At 41.6% G+C, this 24,088-nt stretch overlaps 1 protein-coding gene across 1 annotated transcript in view; it reads left to right on the top strand.

Moving 5' to 3' along the window:
• Positions 1-3,323: 3,323 nt before the first annotated feature.
• The window catches only part of LOC139613403 (myelin basic protein-like), a 65,428-nt gene continuing 44,663 nt past the window's right edge, over positions 3,324-24,088 (top strand). The window contains 2 exon segments of the mRNA XM_071470020.1: positions 3,324-3,599; positions 17,651-17,709. Of these exon segments, the coding sequence (XP_071326121.1) occupies positions 3,581-3,599; positions 17,651-17,709 (78 nt within the window). The 5' untranslated portion in view covers positions 3,324-3,580.

The following is a 24,088-nucleotide window of genomic DNA, read 5'->3' as shown; positions in this document are numbered from 1 at the left end:
AATATCGTGCATTCAAAATATTTTAACATGTTTAAAAAAAATGAGAGTAAGAAATATTGCACTTCAGAAAAATTATGTGTTTCTTATCTGTGATCATTGCCTGTTGGTATATTTGTCACAACCAAATTAACAAATTTTTTATTCAAAATAAGGCCAATAAACCTAAGAAAAGAACTTAAACTAACAATGGCATGTGTAATCTGTAGGATCAGCAGTGTAAGTGAGTGCATGAGTGAAGCAGTGTATGCGTGCAATGTTGTATGGTGCAGCAACAAAAAAAACACAGACCTAATGCCAACCAAAAACCAAACGGGTGTCTCAGGGAGGAGAGGAGAGGGAAGAACTGAGCTCCAGGGTGGAGAGGGTCGTAGGGGGGTGGAGGTAGGGTGTTGAAGTGTCCCACAGGATCTCTGTCACCCCAACAAAGGAAAACCAACTAGAAAGACAAACAAATCAATACATCTTCTTTGTCAGAACTCACCATACCCCAAAACCGGCCAGTCCAGAAAGGCATTGCCACAGCAACCACATGACCTAAAGGGCACAAATTGAAAGGAATGTATACCAGAGATAAACATACTGTCCAGCCAATTACTCCAAAACTGGAGCCCACAACAGTGCATCCGCAACATTATAATGGACTTTAATGTACCGCATGTCCAGGTGGTAAAACTGCAGAAACAGTGACCATCTTATCAGCCTCTGGTTAGGACATTGCAGGGTGTGCAGAAATGTCAGTGAGTTGTGGTCTGTGTAGACCACCACTGGTGTCACACCAGACCGCACATAAACTGCAAAATGCTGCAGGGCCCAGATCAAAGCAAGGGCCTCTTTCTCAACCAGTGAGTACTTTAACTGATGTCTGTTAAACTTCTATGGAAGAAGCTCATTGCCCTGTCAACCCCCTGCTCATCTGCCTGCATCAACACAGCCCCTGCTCCTACATGGCTTGTGTCCTCCTGTAATACAAAAGGATGGTCAAAACAGGGTGCAACCAGCACTGGTGCTGAACGCAAGAGAGTCTTGACATTATCAAAAGCTTCCTGGCACTGGGTCGACCACACACACTGAGCCCTGGCCTTAAGCAAGTCAATAAGTGGTGCCACAACAGTAGAAAGATTCCTAGAAAAACAAAGATAATACCCCACCATCCCAAGAAATCTCATGAGCTCCTTCTTCGTGGCAGGCTGAGGAAACTGCTGAGCCAGTCAGCTGATAAGTATTACAGTTCTTAATGTGCAGAGAAACATCCTTTTTTAGTCGAGGCCAGAAAAAGTGGTGCAAAATCCAGTCATATGGTTTACGGACACCCAAATGCCCTGAACCATTGTGAGCAAGACTTAACACATGACTCCGAACTTTAGATGGAACTATCACTTGAAAAATTGGATCCCCAACAAATCCTCGCCATGGGGAAACCACTTCCTAACCAAAATGCCATCCTGAAGAAAATAGCCACTGGCTACATTCTTCACCTCACTAGCTGACAACACAGACCCAAACAGCTCCTCTAAAGATGGGTTAGCTCTTTGTTCACTCTGCAACTCACTGTGAGACACAGACAAAGTAACATCAGGTAAAAACAGCAACGTAGTCTCAACCTCGCATTTATCCCCATTAGACTCAGCCCGACTCAGCCCGAAAGTGCAAATCACTCTCATCAGGCAGTTCTGAGGCCATAGGAGACAGAGCGACCACTGGAGAATGACCAGTTTTGACCTCTGGGGGTGGGGACCCATCGGCCCAAACATGGCTGCCAGCCAAGTCATTACCTAGGATGATGTCAATGCTCTCCACTGGTTATGCTGGTCTAACACCAATAGGCACCTCACCCTTCACCATGTCACAAGCCAAGTTCACCCTATGCACCGGGACAGGCAACACCTTCAAACCCATTCCCTGCATAAGCATTTCATCCCCAGTATCACTCTTTCCTGAAAACGGCAAAACAGATGCCAGAACATAGGAGTTGAAAGCACCTGTATCTCTTAAAATCTTAACACGCACCTTAATGTCACTACCAACCTGTGTTACAAACTGCTCTCTGACAATGCTGGTGATATTCTTATAGCTCAGGTTGTCATCCCCTACGACACAAATGCTTCCTGTGCTTGTCCTGACAGGACACACTGCAACAGCAAAGTTTGTTCCGAGTCTGACCAGTTTCTAGGCTGCGCAATCCGTTCAAATGGGGTAAAAAAAACCCCATCTGGATCCCTCTCATTGAACTCAGGCAAAAGATGCAAGCCACTCACAACATCTTAAGACCCAGATGGTAAAGATGAAGTACTACATAAAGATGCCGAAAATTAAGAGAATGTTTTAAATTGCACATTAAAGTACATGTTTACAACTGCACAATTGGTGTAAAACACCATCTATAATATAAAATATAAATCAAAAGTCTTAAAGACATCTAAAGACATCTAACATCTATAATAATATAATATAATATAATATAATATAATATAATATAATATAATATAATATAATATAATATAATATAATAATTGTAGTCGGAGTAGTGGGAGCTTATATCAATACATCCACAGCAACCGGCCTACACGTTAGTTATCAATTAAGTGATAGCAATTATTATGAAATATAAATAAAATATTGATTTGTATCAAATGTAAAATTACCCTGCTGTGAAATATACTGTTACATAACGTCGTGAGGCTGTGCTGTTGAGGTGTGGTACATAGAGTCGACTGTATAAGCTTAGCCTGCAAAAAATAACTGGCAAAGATGAGTTAATTTGAATTTCCATTAGAGACATGGTCCTTTAGTCCCACTAATGGAAAACTGGGGTATTGATACAAAAAAACTCACCTTTTACCATTTGTAAGTAAGTAAAAATGATTTCAATAAAAACTTTGAACAGGGGATATTTTCATTATCAAATGACTGCAGGAATACCTGGAATATGAAATACTTTAGCCACAGAAATGTTGGAAAGTGACAAACGACCATATTCATCTTCCCCCACTGCAGAACGACCGTATTTCACTCTTCCTGAGCCAGTGCCTGGCTCAAGGGCACTGACGCTAAGTGTTGGCTGTCGGTGCTGCGCAGCTGCCGACAACAGGGAGGCTTGGTGCTGGAGGCGCGGATGGGCTCTAGCTTCCTGACTCTGAGAGAGCAAACCTTGCTCTCCTTGAGCTGCTGTGTCATTTTCTGTCATATTTCAAAATGCCATGCCCCGATTTCGCGCATTTATTCAACCCTCCCTACAATGAGCCAGGAGCCCCTAACATGCACAGACGTGCACCGACGTGCCTTTATAGCTCACATTTCTTGGCGGACTAAAGCTGCATTCCGCCCCACCCCTTACAAACATCATCATCACCACTGTTACTAAATCAGGAAGCACCGAGATACGTTTCTTTTTCTTTTTTTTTTTTAAAAAAGGAGACACTTTGGTGATAACAGCAGCGGAGAACCATAAAGGGGAAAAAGGCGTTTTTGTTGATGCTGTTGCCGACCACCGTCGACCACAGCTGAGAGAAGACTGACAGCTGGTTACATCCAGTACAAGGCTGAGCCGCGGATGCATGACACTGACTGACCGGAGAAGGGTATGTCTACAAGTCAAAACGGTAAAAAATCACGGAAACGAACACGGGCCGAGAAACGCAGTGTAAATGCAGTTGCACACATGTGCTGCGTAAGCTGTCGCTTCTACTTTACCGCAGTTTTTTCGCCCGCACGATTCGCGGTGTAGCGATAGTAAACATGTCATCCACATCGAGCTGTTGACAGTGCGGAAACCTGCGGGGGAAACATGCACGATGTGTCACTTTGGTCCCAGTGCAAGTCTAAGCCTGTTTAACCATATGGAGCAAGTGTTGTTTAATAAGCATCACTGCCACAGGACAGGGTCACTGCTTTGTCATGTGCTTTGACAGTGTGGCCCCCCCATCACCACTACTACAACTCCCTGCTGCCTTCTCCTTCTGGGAACCAATCACAGCGGACCTATCTGGCAATTAAACGTTTCTTTGCTTAGTGACAATATAGCACACGGTGTTGAATAAGAGTCGAGGCCTGAAGACAGTCATTAGATGGCCTTCTTCAAATCGGCGTACATGTCGCAAGCCAAGCGGGACTTTAACCCAATATCATTGAGAGTTTTGCCATTGCTTCAAACTGTTTGCCACCGGAAACAGCGGTGTGTTTTGGTAGCAGGGGGCCGGTGGACCGACAGGGAAACCAGTTATTTAGTTAAACTGTATCAAATACGAGTATTGATAAGTGGGTCATATATATGCCGAATTCATCAGTAAGTCACATCGATTATTATGATGTTAGAAGTCATGTTACCCGAGGCATGGCAACATGCAACAAAGCGTATCACCTGTAAATTGGAAGATTTTAGTATGAGTTTTGCTCCGATACTTTAAAGCCGAGTGTGTGTATATACACACACACGCACACACATACACACACACAGATATATATATATATATATATATATATATATATGCTATATATGCTATATATGCTAAAATGTTATTCCAAGAAGATCAGGTGCATAGGCCAGTGTTGTAACATAGAAAAAGAAAATGTCCATCAATACATGCACACACATATTATACACTTGAACTGAATCGACTTTCCCTTAACATTAGAAATGTATAATAATTTCTAATACATTTTTTTAGAGATATGTTAATGTTTGTAGTTATTTTTTTAATACTGTCTTAAAATCAGTAATGTTCCTCATGGCTTATGGTTTTCATGTACTGTATTTTTTTGTTGTCTTGACCAGTGGATAGACTTGTCTGCTTGATTTGAGGAGACTGAAACATACACTGTAAAGCCTGGAGGAAATTAAGTATTACATCACTCTGCATCCTAAGCAAGGGACTGGTCAGGAGCAAGCTCCACTTGCTTCTCGACTTTATATAAAAACAGTAAAGGCCTGCAACAGAAGCCTTATGGGCTCTATAGGCTTAACTGTAGAAAACAGCTGTTCACCACTGCACTGCCCTAGACAGGGAAGCAGCATGTAGCAACAGCAGAAGATACCATGATAAGCTTTGAGCTTGATTTTTTACAATGTTACATTGACAAAAAAAGAGAGATTGGGGCTCAAAGCTGTGGCAACATGCTAACTTTCTGTCACTGCTAGGCATGCTCTATAAATAAAGTACTCACACATGAGTGGCTGCTTATGTCTGAACTGCACTGATAAATGAAAGCCTGCCACCCTGCATGTCCTCTAGTCAGAGAGCACTCAGCGAGGTAACCTCTGGCTCTGTTTGGTACAAATTACCTGTACGTTTAATCCTCACCTTTTTTCTGCCGTCCGTCAGACGGTAAAGACAGAACTTAAACGAAATCACGTTTGCTACAAAAGTGAGTAATCTCATTTTTGTGGCACCATGAAACTTGAATACCACACCAACATGGTCACAGCATTGTCAGATAACGTGATTGCAATAATATTTTCTGTTTGGTACAGGTTGGAGCTGCAGTGATTGAAATATCTATGTGTGATCACAAGGATTTTGTGGAATGTCAAGGATTACGAACCAGACAGAAAAAGCTTCAGGTGATAAGTACATATAGTAGACGGATGCCAGCAGTTGCTTAACCTTCACATATTTTGAGGAGAAAGCTCTGTTTGCCTGCGACTACCTGCATTCCTCTGCATGTCACAGAGTTTGCCTCAGCTCAGCCAGGAGAGAAAATGCCAAGAGGTTTGCTCAGCTGTCACGTGTCTCGCTTGGCATTCCTTTGCCTTTATGAACAAGACAGGCTTACAGCAGCAAGCCTTGAGTGTCGTTTTGCAGACATTTAAGAGAAAGGTTAGGTGGTCTCTTACAATTTTCCATACCAAGAGAAGTTTTTTTTTTTGCCACTCGCTGAATGTGTGTGAGCGCAATCTGCTGTCTTGTGTTTTGCAGGTGATACACTGAGGTTAGTCAACTTCCGTCCTCACAGACTCACAAACTTCCTCTCTTTTCTCACTTCCCCTCCTGTCTGCGCCTGTTCTTGGCAGACAGGTTGAGTCACATTACCTGCTACACGGACACCCCCTGTGCAACAAATGCAATAGTTTTGTTAGTTTTTACCCAAGGCGTGGTTTGGCCAGTCAGCTCGGTGACAACTTACGCTGACAGAATATCCCGTCATCAGCAGTGGCGTCACAGCCTGTGACCTGTCAGCTCCTCATAGCGGTCACAGCAGATGGTAGAGTTGAATATTTTGCCTCCAGATCCAAGTCGAGAGGTTGTAGTTTGGATTATTTGACGGCAAACCACAGGTGGCATCTCCATCGAGAAGCATTGAGCTTACACTTCAGGCCTGAGGCTATATCACTAGAACGCCCCAGGGAGTGACAGGAAGTGCCCCTGCATATCAAAGCAAAACAAATATATGCTTGAATTAGCAAAGCAATACCTATATACAGCAATAGACCCCTGGGAGTATTGTTTTCCCAGTAGTGTCCCCTTAGAGCCACATGTGCTCCTCCAAGAGTAAAATCCCACATCAGTCTTCTCAGAAATTAAAAAAAAGTTGTGCACAATAACAGCTGTGTATTTGTTTTTACCCCATCACCGCCACCACCACCACCACCACCACCATCAGCAGCAGCAGCAGCACCACCAGCAAGGAGCAGACAAGCATCTGGAACCCACAGGCAAACATAGCCTCTGTGTGTGGTGGAGCTGTTATAGTTCAGCCAGTCAGTCATGGCTGACTGGTCACTGAGCTGACAAAACTCTGACTCCTCTTCTAGCTCGGCCCCATGTACAACTGTCCTCACTGATACGAAGTGTTGAGCTCAAACCAGCCTGGCATGGTAATGTAGGAGTGGTGGTGGTCGAGATGATTATGTGATAACGGCATGATGAGCATAAATGCAGGGCTTTGTCCTTTAGTTAACATTTTGCCATATGATTATGACAGTCGGGAGTGTTGGACAGCTGTGCCAACCACCATAACTTTTCTCTGGTTGGGTGAGCTGAATAAAATTATATGATTCCAGAGAATTTGCATATAGTCATTACTGGGGACAGATTTTTTGCTTTTTCTGTGGAGGTTGTGTGTTTTCATGCATTGTCCAAAACGTATTTTGTCTCTCTCTGTTAACATATTGTTTGGTGGTTCACATTCTCTTGTTTGTTCTTCCACTCACAGTAACCCAGAAATAGAAATCAGGTAAACTGGAGAGACTTATCTGCAAATGGGCTTGATAGTAATATTCAGTGTTGCATGCTGGGACAGGCTGCAGTTTAGTCATAGCCTTCCATTCCCTTTCAGTCGGTTCACTTGGTACAGCAGATGTTGTATAGGATACATATTTACGTCCTTGAGAGCAGAACCCAGGAGAAAAACCTCGGATACTCTAGTGCATCGTGGGCCCAGCAGCAGACAGATCCACAGAGGGTGTTGTTACAGTTGGTACAGTAAAACCAGACAAATATGTGTGGTGAAGACCAACACCCACATATACCTCTTTAAACACTCCCTGTGACGTCAAATGCACCCTCACACCCTGATGCAATGGGACACTTCTGCTGCTATAAGACAGGGAGATAGCCTCCACAATCCAGTGGGAAAGTCGCTGCTTGGACTGCACTCACTGGGCTGGCAAAACAGACAAACAACTAGTCACATAAATATACAATCTCAATGCAGTATAGTAGACACGTAACACACGCACAGGACACAGGGTATGCAACCTCCCTCAACCTCAAATTTTGCTTCAACAAACTCAGTTGGGTCAAAAGGAGGACCACAAAGGTCCTCAAGCACTAACAGCAAATTCCATGTGGGAATGCAGGATTAAACCATAAATTGCCCATGGGTGAGGACCTGGCAACACCTCTTATGAAACCTGATATAGCTGCCAATTCCACTTTATTTAGAGAAAAGCAAAGATCCTTCTCCAGCAGCTCCGGCAGAGAGGACGGAACGTCCTCCATGAAACACTGATATCACGCCTTGAAAGCCCACCACTTATAAGCATACAAACCTCTAGGTCCAAGCTTTTTGCTTCAACGCTCATTGCAGGTAGCTCTGTTAGCGCAGCTAAACAGAAGCTACGCTTAAACCTGAGCTGTAAGAGCCAGCAAGCACACTGGAAATCAGGACTCCATGTGTAGTCAACTCATCACCTGAGGCTGTTGTCACCGACACCAACAAGAAGAGTTTAACTGATTCCATGTGAAGTCTGACAAACAGAGCTAACAAGCAATATCTAGCTAACTCCATAGGGTGAAGTGTTCTTAGCGCAGTGAAGATCTGTTTGTCTGCCTTAAGGCATGAATAGAGATGTCTTTGGGCAGGACTTAATGGGGCATGGTATCCCAAACAATATGTGTTGTACTGAGGGACTTGACTGACATGGAACTTGTCCTGTTTCCTTGTATTAGCCCCCAGACATCTACATTCTCCCATTTTGGATTTGTTGAGGATCAGCGGTGTTGTTCTGTTGTCATAGCTGGTTGTTTAGTCAGTTGTTAGAATTACATGGCAGGTTCTGTACACATGTGGTATACTATTTCACTTTTCACCTTCAAACATGACACTGACTTGTTCTGGCAAACTCACAGAAAAGATCGACTCATGGCTGAAAGAGAAGGAGAGACAGAAGGGAAGTGAGAGGACTGACACCAACCAGGCGTTATGTCAGGCTTCCTGTAGTTTGGGCCAGCAGATGCCCTCTCGGGGGGACAGATGTTGACCTTTGACCTCAAATCTCTTGTTAAGAGTAGAGGACTTTAACTGGTAGATAGGCAGTGTCCGACTCTATCACTGTTTCTCATCTCATCACTCTCTCTTGTTGCCCTTCCCTCCTCCCATCCATCCATCCATACATACACACACACACACACACACACACGTGCGCTCTGTATTCATTACGTAATTGACTCTCACAGTAGGGCATAACATAGTGCAGTCACCGAGGGCAGCTGGAGGGTTAAAAGAAGTCGTTGTCTCGCGTGCACAAGAGCAAACTTACAGAGAAACAATGGAACCAGGCAACGGTAGACAGATGAACACGTGTTCCAGCTACTTCCAGCTTTAGTGGTAGCCTGAGAAATGTGTTTGTCAGCATGTCGTGCAGGCTTCTTACTGAATCAAATATGCAAGCTGTGGTTATGGAATACAGCTACTGCAGATAAGTGCATCATCGGGATAGGCTTCATGTGTTTCTTAATCATGGGTTTGTGTGTGAGGGCTGCACTGATTGTGTATATACCTTTTGTGTACACTCTACTCCAGAGGAGAGAGGTATCATCTGTTTATCCACACAGAGAAATTCTGTAAATGTGCTGTTACTGAATGTATGTGCAGTACCTGCAGCAAGGCGTGCACAAGCAGTCTGCTGCACCAGATGACCTGATAAGATGCATGATACTTTAGCTGAGTGTTGCTTTCTCATAATTTTGTTACATGCTATTACATTTCTGACAACAGTGATCTGACCCAGAGCCTTTGCTGAGCCTGTGGAAAATACTACAGGTCGCGTAATGCAAATGCTATAACCTCCTGAACCATTTCTACACAAAGAGCACACAAGTTTAAAAAAATAGTGAACTCCAGAATTTATTCATTTCCATTCAACTTGATTGGTTTTGATTTGATTCTTGATGATTCAATTAAATCCGATAAATACAAATGGTGCCTAAAGCGCTTCTCGGGATTTATCCTGGGAATCTAAATTTCTTCTATGTTTAACAGGTGAGCTGTTGAACAAGTGCACATTATTGGGTAAATTGTAAACACATTTCCTGGTTATAAAACTGTGGACCAAGAATTTGTATTCCTTGGCGAAGGCAAAATGACTGAAACATGATACATGTGTATTTTTTGTACAGATATTAACTTTAATGATCACTTTGATCACACGCAGGGCAGAAACCTAGAGACAGCTGTTAGCTAGTGTTAGCTCCCCAAAGGCACAGACTGAATAAAGTAGAACCCACAAACTGTTCACTTGACCTCCAAGGCTTCATATCTGGTAGCCAGAAATCATATCTCTTCAACAAACAAACTGGGAGCCCAGATCAGTGTGTAGTCTCCCTCTTGTAGATGCCATCTCCGGATTTCATTTGATACCCAGAGTCAGTTAACCATCCTGAGTCATTACGGTCCTGGAAACTGTGGCAGGTCCACATAGACTGCAGCTATTCACATCCCAGTTTATGGGACTGTCTTGACTCAAAATTTTCATTTTACACATCATGCAGTTATAACTGGACCACTGCATACACACAATATTTTGCCTGGATGTACATGTTTACTGAGAAAAGGCAAATATCGACTGTGGGACTTTGAGAATTGATATGGGATGATTCAAATAAAAATAGTGATTAATCATAAAATTAATATTTTTTTGTAATCCAGCCCTTATTATTACTGGGTTGCTGCTACAGGCAATACTCGCCACCAAATGGTGTTCCCAGTAAACAAGACGAGGTCAAAGCCGGACCGCATTGTAGCTTATTTTCATTCTGCCTAGTGTCAGCTGGATTCAGCCCTTGATCTGTTTGCTCCTCCTCTCTGTGCTCACATATACAGTATTTTAATACAGCCGAATTCCCAATCCCAAAGCTGTTCTCATTTGTTTCTGTTGTCAGTCAACAGAATGATATGAAATAGTGACTGCTGCTGCTCTGCTGCTGGTAAAATCCTGAGTCTATAACTGTGATGTCTTCTGACAAAGTCACCAAACACATGAGTTAAAGGCAACCACTGTGCTGTGGTTTTGGCCATGTTTGCTCACTCACTCCACAATCTGTTTCTGTTAAGTGTCAAGTGACTCAGTACAGAAAAAGACAGGTCCCATGGATAATTTAACAACCCAAGTGTTATGTCGTGGCCATGGTTAAAAAAGGTTTCCAGTTTAGTTTTCATGAAATTGACTTCTTTATTCAGGCAGTATAAAAAATACTGATGTTGTGCCCAACTTCAGGAAAAAAAATGCTGTAATGCTGTGTCAGGAACAAAACACTTTACCGAAGTCATAGAATTCATCCAAATTTGATTCAGAATACAAAAGTGAAGAGTGAAGATTTTAAATTTTTGTGACAACTTCAATTTCCCACTAGCTGCTGGGAGAATTTTAAGGACAGATGGATGTTCTTTACTGCAGTGATCCCTGGGATTACGTTGATCGATCTGCAAAATTCTTGTACATAGTCTTATTCCTTTAGCTTTATTCAGGAAAGTAGAGCTTTTTTAATATACTGCAGATTGTTTTGTTTGGATGAGTCGACTGTGAGAGCAAATCAAACATGAGCTACTGTGGTTTACATTTTTGTTGTGTTCCCATGCTGTCAGGCTTTTCTTCTAACACAGGCAGGGACCATGTAGGAATTTCCTACATGTCCATGAGAATCCATTATAATCACTCAGTGACAGGACAATCAGTGGAAGCTAATTAAGAAGTAAAACACCACATATTAAGTAGAAAATCTGCTACCTTGTACAATGGATTTCCTCCTGTATGACTGTTGAACCAATCTAAACAGAAACTGTTCAGACTAACACTGACTTGTATTTGAACTTCATAATATTAACTGTAACTTTGAGGGTTTATCACCAGACTGCACGTATAAATCTTTGATGTTATGATGCAACTCTGACTTACCACAATATTTCATTGCATCATCTCCTGTGTTAAGCGCTGGTAGTGACCACTGTTTTAGTACAATCTCAGACCTAAAACCCTCTTAAATCCCAAAAGAACAAAATCTTACCACCACAAAGTTCATATTGCCCATTTTTTTTTTTTCCTTTGAGCTTTTGTGGGAAAATGAACTGCTTACACTGTACTTGGTTCTTCACATCCATCTTTTCTCTGAATCATAGTCCTTTAAAAGTCAGGTTCATGCTTGTTGACCCTTTGTTTGAAGAAGTCAGAAGTCAGTGCTGGTTGGTTTTTTGTCCCTAATCACAGAAATGTACATCCTGCAGGTTGATAAAGCAAAGCCGAATGATATTCTTTCCATACCTAATTGTTCCCAAGAGTTTTATTGCTGTGCTTGTTGTAGAGTAATCCATTCTCCCTTTTGTCAGCATTATCCCAACAGGAAGATTTAGGCTGCAGCAAGGTTATATCCCTCTCATCTGCACGGGCCTACAGGCAGTGAAATAAATAGCTGTACCATCTCTATTCTCACTGGGAAAAAACAGGAGGATTGTCTTTTTATCGGCTGATAAAATGTTACCCGAACCAAATTTGGAACAGATGGCGTAGAAAAGATTTCCTGTTCTCTGCTGCTGTCACATATCCTCTCCTACAAATGGTAAAGCACTTGGCTATCCTCACAGAAAGAGCATCTTTTTTTTTTTTTTTTTTTGATGTTCCATCTTTGAGGTGTGAAAGCTGATACCTGAGACAGTTATGGAGAAGAGAAAAAATAGGGCTGAAGTAATCCAGTATGTGCTGCAAACAGATGACATATGGTAGGAAATTTGTTTAAATGTCAACATCCAGGTTCTTTTTTTTCCCAAGATAATGAGCCCCCCCTCATTTCTTATCCTTGCTGAAGCCGTGTAAAAACATTAGCGGCTTATAAGGATGTGGATTTGAAATAGCCTCAGGTAATGGACAGCTCAGATGGATATAATTGCTCATATGCACTGCAGACTCTGCTTTGAGTGGTAATGGATTCTTCCAGGTGCTGGCCTGCATGTAGTCACCCTATAATAGGAGCTTTTTCCATCCTAATGATTTATTTAACAGGCAGACAGAAATGTTTCTAAAGATGTACTCAGCCTCATGTGGCAATTAACAGCAACTTATATGGGTTAAACTGGGAAGGAGCGATTGTATTTGGCTTTTTCTCTCGCTGACTGTTTTCCAACACCTTTCTGTATCTTTCTAAATTACTGGGCGATGTGTGAGGAAAAAGTAAAGGCCAGTCTACTGAGTTGTAATTGCAGTCTTGTATCACACACACATACACACTCCCCTCCTTCCTCTCTGCCTCTCCCTCTGTCACACTAGATTATGCAAGAGTCTTTTCTTGCAAGTCCTTGCAGGATCTCAGCTTTGATTGTGTAACACTCGAGAGTGAAACTGGCTGTAAGGCCTCACATTCAGCCACATAGAATCCCCACAACATGTCCCCACGCCCAACAATCGTCAGAGTCCTCGCTGGATAATCAGTTTTACATTAAACTGAATGTACAGCTGCTGGCAGTACAATTGTGTCGCTTTGTTTAATCAGCGGGGAGGAAGTTTCATCTTATCTATGCAGCTGCTTATATGTGCTTTCTGTAGCTGTTCTGGCTCAACCACAAGCACCTATGATTCAACCCATTCTTTTAACTTCACAAATAATATTTAAAAGAAAGTTTTGAGGTTTTCCATACTAATATTTCTCTATGGGGCTACGCTTTATCACAGAGTTTGAGGTCCAGTGGAGAATAATTTATGTGCATCCTTCATTTTCTGTACTGGGTCAGTTGATAAAACAGAAACAGATTATGGAGTGAGATGATTTTACAAGTGCTGAAATCACAGCACGGTCTTTGCCTTTAACTTCTGTGTATTGATATTGTAAGACAACCTCGAGGTTAGAAAATCAGGATTTTAGCAGCAGCAGAACAGCAGCTTGGAAATAGCTTGGAAGTGACAGCTGGTTAGCACTAGTCTTAATGGGTTTCAGTCAGTACTTCATACTCGTCCCGTTGTCTGTACAGTCAACCCTGTAATTCAGAAACAGAGAAGATCTGGATTTCTCTTGCTTTCACCTTCTCCCTCTTAAGGTTTGGTCTATATCCAGGAGCGAGGTAGATGGTGCTGTGGTCAGAGGAAACAAGAGGAAGCCTAAGAGGCCCCTGTGAGCTCCTTTTATGGAGCCATAACACAAGTCTAGAGTCTTATTTTTTATAGTTGGGCAAGTGATATACTGATAAAGATTCAGGGTTTTATTCAGCTCACAATTATTAAAATTCCCCATTAAAAAGCACGGGGCATCAGGGCACAGGGGCCGGTTATCTTTGAGTCACTGTGTAAATGATGTCCGTCTAAATTTGTTTTTTGTTATGTATATACACTTTTCTTTCTCCCTGGGACGGAAAAAGACAGACAGAAATTTGATGCTGGCTGTGCATATGGACTCTCTGTTGGTGATGTTACTGTACCACTGATGATTTTTACACACACAGAATTCACCACCTCGGGATTTCCCTTTAGCCTCTGTGTCCCTATCCAGCCTGACAGTCGTTCTGAAGCCGCTGAATGTCTGCTCCGAGTTGTTCTCTGTAGACGTAAATTCTGTTTCACTGAAGGCCATCACACAGGCAGCTCTGAATTTGTCTAGATGGTTTGAGTTCGCCTGCAGCTTGTCAGTCTAGTTTTTGAGCGACGGAACATTTGCAGGGATTATTGAGGGGAGTGAAATGCACCGCAGTTACTGGCCTTTAAAACCTCAGTTGGACTCCTCCTCTCATCCCTCGTTTTCTCACCTTAGTGGAGTAATTGCTTCCCCTTTCATGAGTAGTGTGCCCAGAGTTCTCCACCTTTAACTGTTGAATAAAAAGAGAATCCATGTTCATATCTACGTGGCTCGGGTCGTCTCATCACATGAGGACCTCCCTAGAATATCACCTTCCCATGTGGCACGGTTGAGGTTTGAAGCCCTGGGCGTGATAGAGCCATACAGTCCATAGTGTAACCATGTAAGGTATCTTCATGATGACTGCTTGCATAAACAGTTTGACAGAGTGCAGTATGCACAAAAACATTGCAGAAACAATCATGGTGGATAACATTAAATGACTTTAAACAAAAAGAGGGCACAGACACACAGACACCTGGTGCCAGTTTAACAAGAGCACTGCCTCCAGCCAGGAGCCAACAAATGATTTAATGCAGGGCTGTTCAATTTCCCTCATTACCAAACTTACTTTCAGGGAGGCATCGGTACGTCATGTTATAATGAAACACATTTTCAGAGGAACTCACTTTCATGAGTGTTTATAGTTCCTGGGAGAATTTCTAATTGTCAAAGGTGCTTTAGTGTTTTTTGTTGCAAATTCTGCTCCTAAGGGAAAAGATCTGTGTACCTTGAAACATATTTCATATTTATACAAGAACTTTTCATTGTAATCACAATTGTTCCTCTCTGAGATGCTGAAGCAAACTGTCTAAAAGCTGCTGCTCGTGGGAAACTGTGCTCCCCTGTGCTCCCTGTTCAGATAGTGGATGTAACAACACCTCTCAGTGGTTAATCTTTATTCACTGTGTGCACTGTGGGCATAGCAATATATTTAATTAACCTTACTTGACCGTTAGATAAGGAGACTAAGGTGTTAAAGTCATGATTTGATTTGATTTTTATAGTGATATTTCAGAGGCTTTATTAACATATTTTTTTAATCCTCTGGACTGGTTGACCTGTGAATAGGGAATGTGAGAGGCTTGGTGCATTTAAAATTTAAATCACAATTCTCACACACACTGCATTCTTGAATTAATTAAGATCATTGTTGGCTGGAGAGTTTGGAGCGTTTTCTGCCTTCTTGCCTGTGAATCCAATTATAATGATAGAAGCCTGTTCCAACATCAATATGGACCATTAATAAACCTCATTACCAAACTTTTTTTTTAGCATGAACATTTTTGACATGGGATACTCTGCTATGTAGACTCTATCTTTTGTTATAAAATGAAGAAATACCAGAAAAAGAAATAGTCAAGACCATCGAAGATGATGAAAGGCTTTTTTTTAATGGCTGCAAAACTCCTAAAAGCCAGAGATGCATACTGTGATTATGTGAAACTAAAGGAGAATGGTCCTTCAGAGGGAAGAAGACTTTTTCTCTGAGTGGTGTCTGCAGCGGGCTGACATTTTGATTCATGCAATATTCAGCAAATTGCTGGTTGGATAGTTTCATGTTGTTTGTGAACTATGAATTCGCACACCCGAGACCTCCATCTTTACTTTACAGACATTTCTCACTTCCTCCACAGGGACAGAACTGAGCCCTCCTCACACTGTGCTACGTCCCTTTAGGGTAGCGAGCCATTCAGGACTTGTAGAGGCTTGGGTGTGCACCTGTCAGCTGGAGTCAGTCGGTTTGCTGTGTGCTTTCTGCAGATGTTGCACCAGCACGTGAGTCTGATGTATGCTGTTGTCAGACTGACACAGGGAACACACTGACACCATCTAGTATGTGGCCCCGACATTCAAGTGCTGCACAGTTACCAAGGATATTGTGATGGACGTTTATAATCATCACAGGCTGTAATTGAGCTGCAATTTGTTTGATAAAGAAAAACTGCTATTGCTTTTTTTCCCCCCCCAATGACCAGCACACCTTTAGTCAGAGGGCAGAGCTGGAGATAATTGTGGGGATTAGAGTAATTTGTGGCACCCTGCAGCAAAATAATAAGTTGGTGTTAAAAAAAAAAAGGTGCATCATCAGCTGTGGAGAACTGTATCGGATTCAGCGATAATGACACTAATGAAGTAGCAACTAATCACTGGCAGACTGTGTGTTTTACAGCAGCAGGGGCAAAAGAGACCATTAGCACAAAATATTGTAATGAAGGGATGAGGGCCGGGAGGACAGGGAGGGAGTGTTGGCTTTGCTTTTAAAATCAAAGCTAGCCTTAGCACTTCGGGGGACTGACTTCACGCTTAAGGGTGTTTCCACACCTGCCATGCTTGGTTTGGTTCAGACAAGGTGCATTTGCTCATTTCGTTCAATTTGTTTGGGCCAGTGAAAGCTGTCAGTCGAAATCCAGTGCAAACTTAACAGCTGGACCAAGACCGCCTGAAACGAAGGGTATTAGCCACCACAAACAATTTCTTTGTGCTGTGAAAGCAAAGCACACCAACTCCGGGACTTTGTGATACTCTGTGATACTACATGTGTGTTGTGTAGCAGTGTGATTTTAGCATAAAACATCCATCTGCTGATTGTGATCCGCTCAGGAGGCGATCAAATAAGCAGTCTGTATGAATAGGGTAGACAATAGCCTGCAAAATCAGTGTAACCATGGTAACATGTCAGAACATGGGTTCTGGATTTACCAAAAAAATGTGAAAGAATATGTAGTGTTAATATTTTTAATTTAATTTTGAAGGTTTAACAAAAGTTGTCTGCTTATGCCAACCAAAAGTATTCTCACTCTATATTCACTCGAGGCTTCACGTTTCCACATCACACTTGTGCAAGTTGTATTTCGGACCATGATCAGCTTCCAGACTACTGTGGACGTGATGTCACACAATCATCTTGTGCATAAACTTGGAGAGCTCACAAACATTTCCCCTCCTCTGTGATGAATGTGTAAAAACAGCCTTTTAGCTTCAAACTCTGCACATACATCATTCTGCACAGTCCTAACGTACAAGTGAAGCAACATTAAGCACAACACATTTCTGAGCTGAGGGGAGCTTTAAGGCTAAATGCAATACAGATCTTTTCAAAAGTCATGATCTTGGTCTTGATTGGTTTCCTACTGAAGAGAGAATTGCACAGCTATGGCATTTTTGTACATGTTGGCACGCTATTATTTTGTATGAAACAGCTCAAAATGAGGAGTGTTTTTATCACTCTGTGTAATGATGCACTTTCTCACGCTGATAAGGAGGAGTTGGTCATCTTCACATAATACGCTGTTTACAGTCTTCTCCTGGTCTAATCTTGGTCTCTGTTTCTCTTACAGTCTCTGTCAGCAGCATGGGCCAGCATCTAGGAAAGAGGGAGTCACCTGTAGACAGCAAGGTAAGAGTCCTCACTGTACTGTAGCCACTCTAATGTCTTGTCCTGTGCATGAGGAATAATAATAATAATGATAATGTGTGTACATGTGTAAGTGTTTTGTCAGTTGTGATCTGGGAATGAAGCATGTGTTGGAGAACTATATTGTAACCTTATCAACGTGAACACCAGCCTTTATCAGCAGGACTTTGGACTGTGTTGCAGACAAGCTCAGGCTCCTTCACTCAAACTGATTTATTACCTTCACTGAGCTTTCAGGCAGACTATTAAACCACTTTACAGCGGGTCTTGAATATCCTTTGAAGAACGCTTATGTAACACAGCACAAAGGTATTAATGCATTTTGTCCACCAGTGAATGTGGTGATGTTTTCAAGTGATTTGATTTATTTCTGAGCTGCCGACATTTTTTATGGTTACAACTGCTGACTCTCTCACCTCTGTCGCTCGGATCATAAATCCAGATTGTGTGGTAGTCACAGTGCCAAAGCCAACATCTCTCAAACATTTTTGAAGTGCATTAACCTATGAATAATGCACTGTCTCATTACTTTATATAATGAATTTTGTTGTGGAGATGTGAAGTTGACTTTGCAAAGGTTGAGTGGATGATGCTGCCTGCAAGTTGTTTTTAGTTTATATGTACCAATTATTATGACAGGAGCAAGAACCATGTGCATTGTGTATTTAAAAAGATCTACGTACTGTCTGTTCCATATATCATTTATTACTACATCTCATTACTACACCTAAATGATTTTCTTTTGCACAGTAGAGCTAATGAAGGATTTTATTGTGAAAATCCTGCACATGGACACGTTTTGAATAGTTAGCTTTTTAAAGTGCTTCTGCACAGAAAACTTTCCAGAGGTAATACATTTTAAACAATCACTTTTCTATAACCCACTCTTAATAAGCCACGTTGCCATGGCAAAATCTGATGGCATGATGAGTCTCCGCAGCTCTTGTGTGCCGCCCTATAATAACCCCTCGAAACCACGAGCCTTGCTACAACAGCGCTCGACAAGAGAACCCATTCTAACTGGGGAGAGTAAATAGATGATTGTGTGCATCAAGGCTGACACTAAACCCTCTCCAGGTACACATCTCATTTAACCATTAGCTCTGGCCCCATGACCAGGAGGTTCAGCTCTCTGACACTGAAAACTGACCATCCAGATACGTGCAAATCATTATTTCACAGCAGCAGCACTTTGTTATCCCACAAACCCATTTAGAAAACACAGATTGTTTTTTTTCTTCTTTTGGATGTTTCGGTGCGCTTGGATCTTGGATTGCTGTCAAATCTTAAGCTTGACAGTAAACTGGATTAAAGTCTCAGACAGAGAGATGTCATGCTGTTTGATAGATTGTGTTTGCAGCTGCTGTAGGAGTTTCTTCTGTCGGTGGGCACAACTGTAGGAACAAGAAGAATTATCGCACTTGAAAGTGTCAGGATGAAGCAGTGAGTTTACACTCCAAAGTTAAGAAGGCTTGGTGGCAAATTAAGTGCAATTTTCCTCATTTTCATTCCTAACAAACAAAGTTGTCAAGTGCCTCACAATAGGCTTTTTTAATTAGCTAGGAAGTAAGGTGCTCTGCTTTGCCCCAGAGTGAGCACTTGACCAAGAATGTCTGCCTCTAAGAGAGCTGTAATTACATAGAGCAAATATGTTTGAGGGATTTTTTTTTTACTCATCTTTCTGCGGAAATTAGAGACCAGACACTGCTCCTGTTCGCCAGGCACGGAGGAGGATCAGGCTTGAACTGGGACAGCAATGTAATTTAATGGCATCATGTAATTAACCCCAGCCTTGTTTAAGTCCTTTCTGTGACAGCTTTTCAAAATCAAAGCAGATATAATGAGTTTGGAGCATTATGGCCGAGGCTGCAATCAGATTTGTGGAGGATGCACACTTGTTGTGAGCGCACCTAACCCCGGACTGTGAGCAAGGAGGTGTAGAAAGTAGAGAGAATGTCTGCGTTCGAGGCAGTGGGTAGCAGCACAAACCTGCAGTGTGCCTGTGGTGTTGTGCCTGTAATGGGTGGAGTGTGGTGTTGGTGTGCTGGGGAAGAAGGGAGCCCTAACCAGCAGGGAGGCTGATGGCTCGGCCCACAGATGATTTGTTTCCTTTGCCTGCAAAGCACACTCTGGAGGGAGGAAAGCAGGAGGAAAGCAAGCGGATTAATTAGTCAAGTGTGAAGCTGAAAGGAGAGGTGATGGGGCAGCATGTCACATTAAAGCAGCTTTGTTTAAATAGCTTTATCATTACATTGTATACCTTTCTATGTCTATCATTTGTTTTTCCTATTTATTTTTGGCTTGCTTATCGTGACATCAAAGTCAATTTAAAGGTCTGGCAAAACAGCTAGTTGTCATAGTGACAGTCGAGCAGGAACAGAGCGTGACAGAGTCAGGCGGGTTGTGTTTAGATGCTGTTGTCTGAGTTGTGATTCCTTACCCAATGCCGTATCATTTCAGGAAGGGTGAAATGTACCTATACCTCTGTGACAAAATGTTTTCTCTGTCAGCCGTCTGAAAGGTTCACACTGCTAATACTGTGGAGCCTTAAATCCCACTTGGAATTACGGGATAATAACTCATCACTGCGAGTTACAGATTCTTCAATAAATGAACTATAGTTAGATTGTCACATCATTTTTGATGATTTAACTCACTTGGTTGACAACGAAGGGTAAAAGTCAACAAATAATGCATCCACTGTTAAAAAAACATCCACTTGCGACACAACCCCATATGCTGTTTGTTCAGGTTACTAGTCAACCAGAGACACTTGATATTGAGATATTTCCTGCTCAGCTAAAGTAAAAGGATTTTTTTTTCAGACAGCAACAGTCAACATCAGGATGTGGTATCAAGGTCATAGTACTTTTTTTTTTTTTTATCTAGACTTGAGCAATCAGTGAGAGATCTATCACAGCAAAGAAAAAGACTGTAGTTAGTTTGTCCACAGACAATAACAAAAAGATCAGAATGCAGTGCAGCGAAAGACGGTGAAGGGCATACAGTAACTGTCACTTTTCTCAGCTTGACTTGAAAAACAATTTGAAAAAAGTGAATTTGACTCTTGACTCTTGCTACATGATTGCTGTTGCTTCCTCTTTCTACCTACAGTAGAGTCCAAAAGTCTTAAAACCACTCTCCCATTGAAGTCAGCGGTAAAGCGGTCTCAGACTTCTTGACTCAACTGTACATGTATAACCTACAGTACCGATCAGATTCTGAGGTGTAGGAAGTCACTAACAGAGGAAAAATGAGATCGTCTGCAATTCATTTAGTGAAATACCAGAAATGACTAACGGAAGTAGAGATAGATTAGGTATTTTGTGTAAGGGTGGATGCACATAAAAATGCCTTGAAACACTAATTTCAATGTCTAACTATTAATATGCATGACATCCTAGAATTAATAAATGAATAACTGGTTGTGTCTGATGGCATAAAAATTATTTCCTCTATTGAGCTTATGTTGCTTAGCTATTTGTCCATTTGTTCCTTTTCTGGTTTTGTTTTTTAATTTCCGGTTTTTAACATTATAAAAGAAAAGCCCTTTAGGTTGAGGGCTAATAATCACAGACATGGTTACACCAAATGAAATAAGAAACAAGAAGTAGCTTGAATAATTTGACTTAGCTATTTAATGAAACCATGCATGGTCCGTGGCTTTAGGTTGTAAATATTGAGGAGGCTGTAAAGAGTTGGTGGTTGTTCAGCTCAAAACCAAACATCCTGGAGAGATTAGGTGTACTGTGTAATTTCACAAAAACTTCACAATAAGATGTTACTTTGACACTTCTTTTTCTGCATGATTATGCCACAGCCCGACCACTGAAACTTCTGAAATGAAGACTCAAGTGTCCAGATGAGGGAGCTTGAGGGTCAGCTTGTAGCACAGCAGTGCGACCATTGTACCCAATTAAAGCACTCTGTGTATTGCCAGCAGCCCAGCAGGCTTGTTCCCGCCTGTCGTGCTCTTCTGTGTGAGATCTGTCCTCACAGAGACTCACATCTGAATCATAACTTACACTCTTCTCATCCCGTCCCAAGTCTTTATCGATTTGATTTTCGCTGTCAGGTGTTAACCCAGAATACCATTGCTACGCACAAGCACAAAGTAGAAACTGGGAATTTATTTTCTTCAAGTGAAGTTTTAACACATCACTATGTGTCTGTGTTTCTTAGCAATAGTTTTTTGTCTTTTATTTGATTTATCACATGCTGTATTACAGGATGTTTGTCCTGTGGTAGGAAAAAAAGTCAACTGAATCTTTTAAATATCAAGGTGCTCACTTCTCTCAGTGACCTTGTACATGCAGGCACGAACTATGAGCCATGGAAAGGTTTAACAAAGAGAAGCACTCTCTGCCCGGTGGGAGTTTGACCCTTATTAGATAAATTGAGTTACCTTTGTAGAGCTCTAAATGATAGATGAATGTTAGAGATATTTGATTGTCCTCTTGACATTCGATGAACGTTATTACAAAATAAACGCAGCCTTTTGAAGGTAGAGCAACAGAGACTCCTCGGCGTCTAGTGCTGTCTATACCTCAGTGAAAAGGTGAGGTGAAATGTGCGTGCTCCCTTTGTCACTGAAGCAGCTATCAACAAACCAGAGATAAGAAGAGGAACTTGGGTTCCTTTTGAAAGTACCGTATCAGTCAAGACCTGAAAACTGTTGAAATCACCGCGCTCTTCTTCCTCTCAATCACCTCTCTCCTCACGCATGCAAAGAGTACTTAAACATATTGAACGCCATCCAGTACCCTGGTGCCGAAAGCGGAGCAGACAGCTGAGTGGAGCTGAAGTGGCAAACATCTTGGTTGAGTGTTCTAACCAACAAACAAACAGACACAAACATTAGCCACAATATCTCTTAAGCAATACAGGTCAAATAGTTAAAAACAGTTCTAGACAATAAAAGCCCTTTAAAGTGACTGTTCTAACCTTCTCACTTGTTAAGCTTTCCAGTCTCATACGTCACATGTACAGCGATTAAGGTGGCAGATTTGCCATTCGCAGCTCTTACTAATCTTACACAAAAGCAGGCTGCTCATTTCTAGCTGAAATGACAGCTGGCAGGAGTAGATTTTATTGGCTGTAGCTAGCTTGCTAATTAAGCTAATGTTATCTTTTCTTTCCAACAGTAACTTAGCTTACATATTCTCATTTTGAAACATCACATTATCACTTTTAATGTTGCAAGGGAAAAGGCTTTTAGAGCACTAATGTGTAATGTTACCTTAGGTATTTTTGGCCAATTATAGGAACGTAAATTCCCCTGAATCCAAGAGCAGGATAGAGCCGGTAACATTACCCCGAACTCTGAGCAGCCAGGTTCGAGCTGCGACTCATGACCAGGAGTCCGAGTTGTTACTATTACTATTTTAAAAATGGCAACCTGCAAGCGAAGTCTGCTGGCAAATGAGACACAGATAAAAGTAATACAAAAGGGAATGGGAAAAATGATTTCCAGTGTCTGGGATGTGTGAGCTAGAATCTGTACCAGATCAACTGCACCATTTTGGAGGAATTTGTGACATCCAACAACATGTTTCAACTGATCAAATTCAGGTTTCTTATTGCTTGTCTTAATACACATCTTTACTCAATGTTCATGTAGACAAGATAGTTTAAGCTCATTGCCACAAATTTTGAGCATGAAAAGTTTTAATGTAAAGTTTAATGTAAATTTAAATGAGTCAACACCAGAGTCTCTTTTGATTTTCCATTTCTGACTGAAAGGTGAAGAAAATTCTTGAATAAGTGAAGATGAATTATATCAAAAAGGTTGTTTGCACTGCTGCCACAGTTGTGTTTTTGCTGAAGTATGAGGACAATAATATATGATAAACTTCTGTTTTGTACAGGCCAAAGAAAATTGTTGAATGATTATCTGTTATACGCATAATTCTATTTGTTCAAAAGTACAACACTGATCAACTTCAGGTTTAGATAGATACATGTCTGGTAAATGGTTGAAGCCATTGCAGTTTCCTTGATGTGATGGTGTATGGTATGGATTAGACTTCCTAACAACCAAATATGTTGGCATTTTTATTATGTCATACCTTACATAAGTGTAGTACTGAAGGGTATGCGAGTGTAAGACACATCATTTTGGACAAAATGAGCATTATGTAATAATCAAATACTTGTTACAGGTCCACAGTAGTCTGGTCACCTCAGTCCTAGGTCACACCCCCTCACACAGTGGGAAAATGCACCATAGTAGATGACGTAGTTTTAAGCAGGCCTTTTTTTCTTTTACGTATTTGGTAACCCTGTAATTGATGTAACCTAGTTAGGTAATGATGTGCTCCATGGCCCTGGAAGCAGTGTTTGGTTTCTACTGTAGGTGTAG

This window comes from Trachinotus anak, unplaced genomic scaffold (assembly GCF_046630095.1).
Source record: "Trachinotus anak isolate AG129_WGS33_773 ecotype Australia unplaced genomic scaffold, CSIRO_AGI_Tana_v1 ptg000032l, whole genome shotgun sequence".
NCBI lineage: Eukaryota > Metazoa > Chordata > Actinopteri > Carangiformes > Carangidae > Trachinotus > Trachinotus anak.
This window is presented reverse-complemented; position numbering and strand designations above follow the sequence as displayed.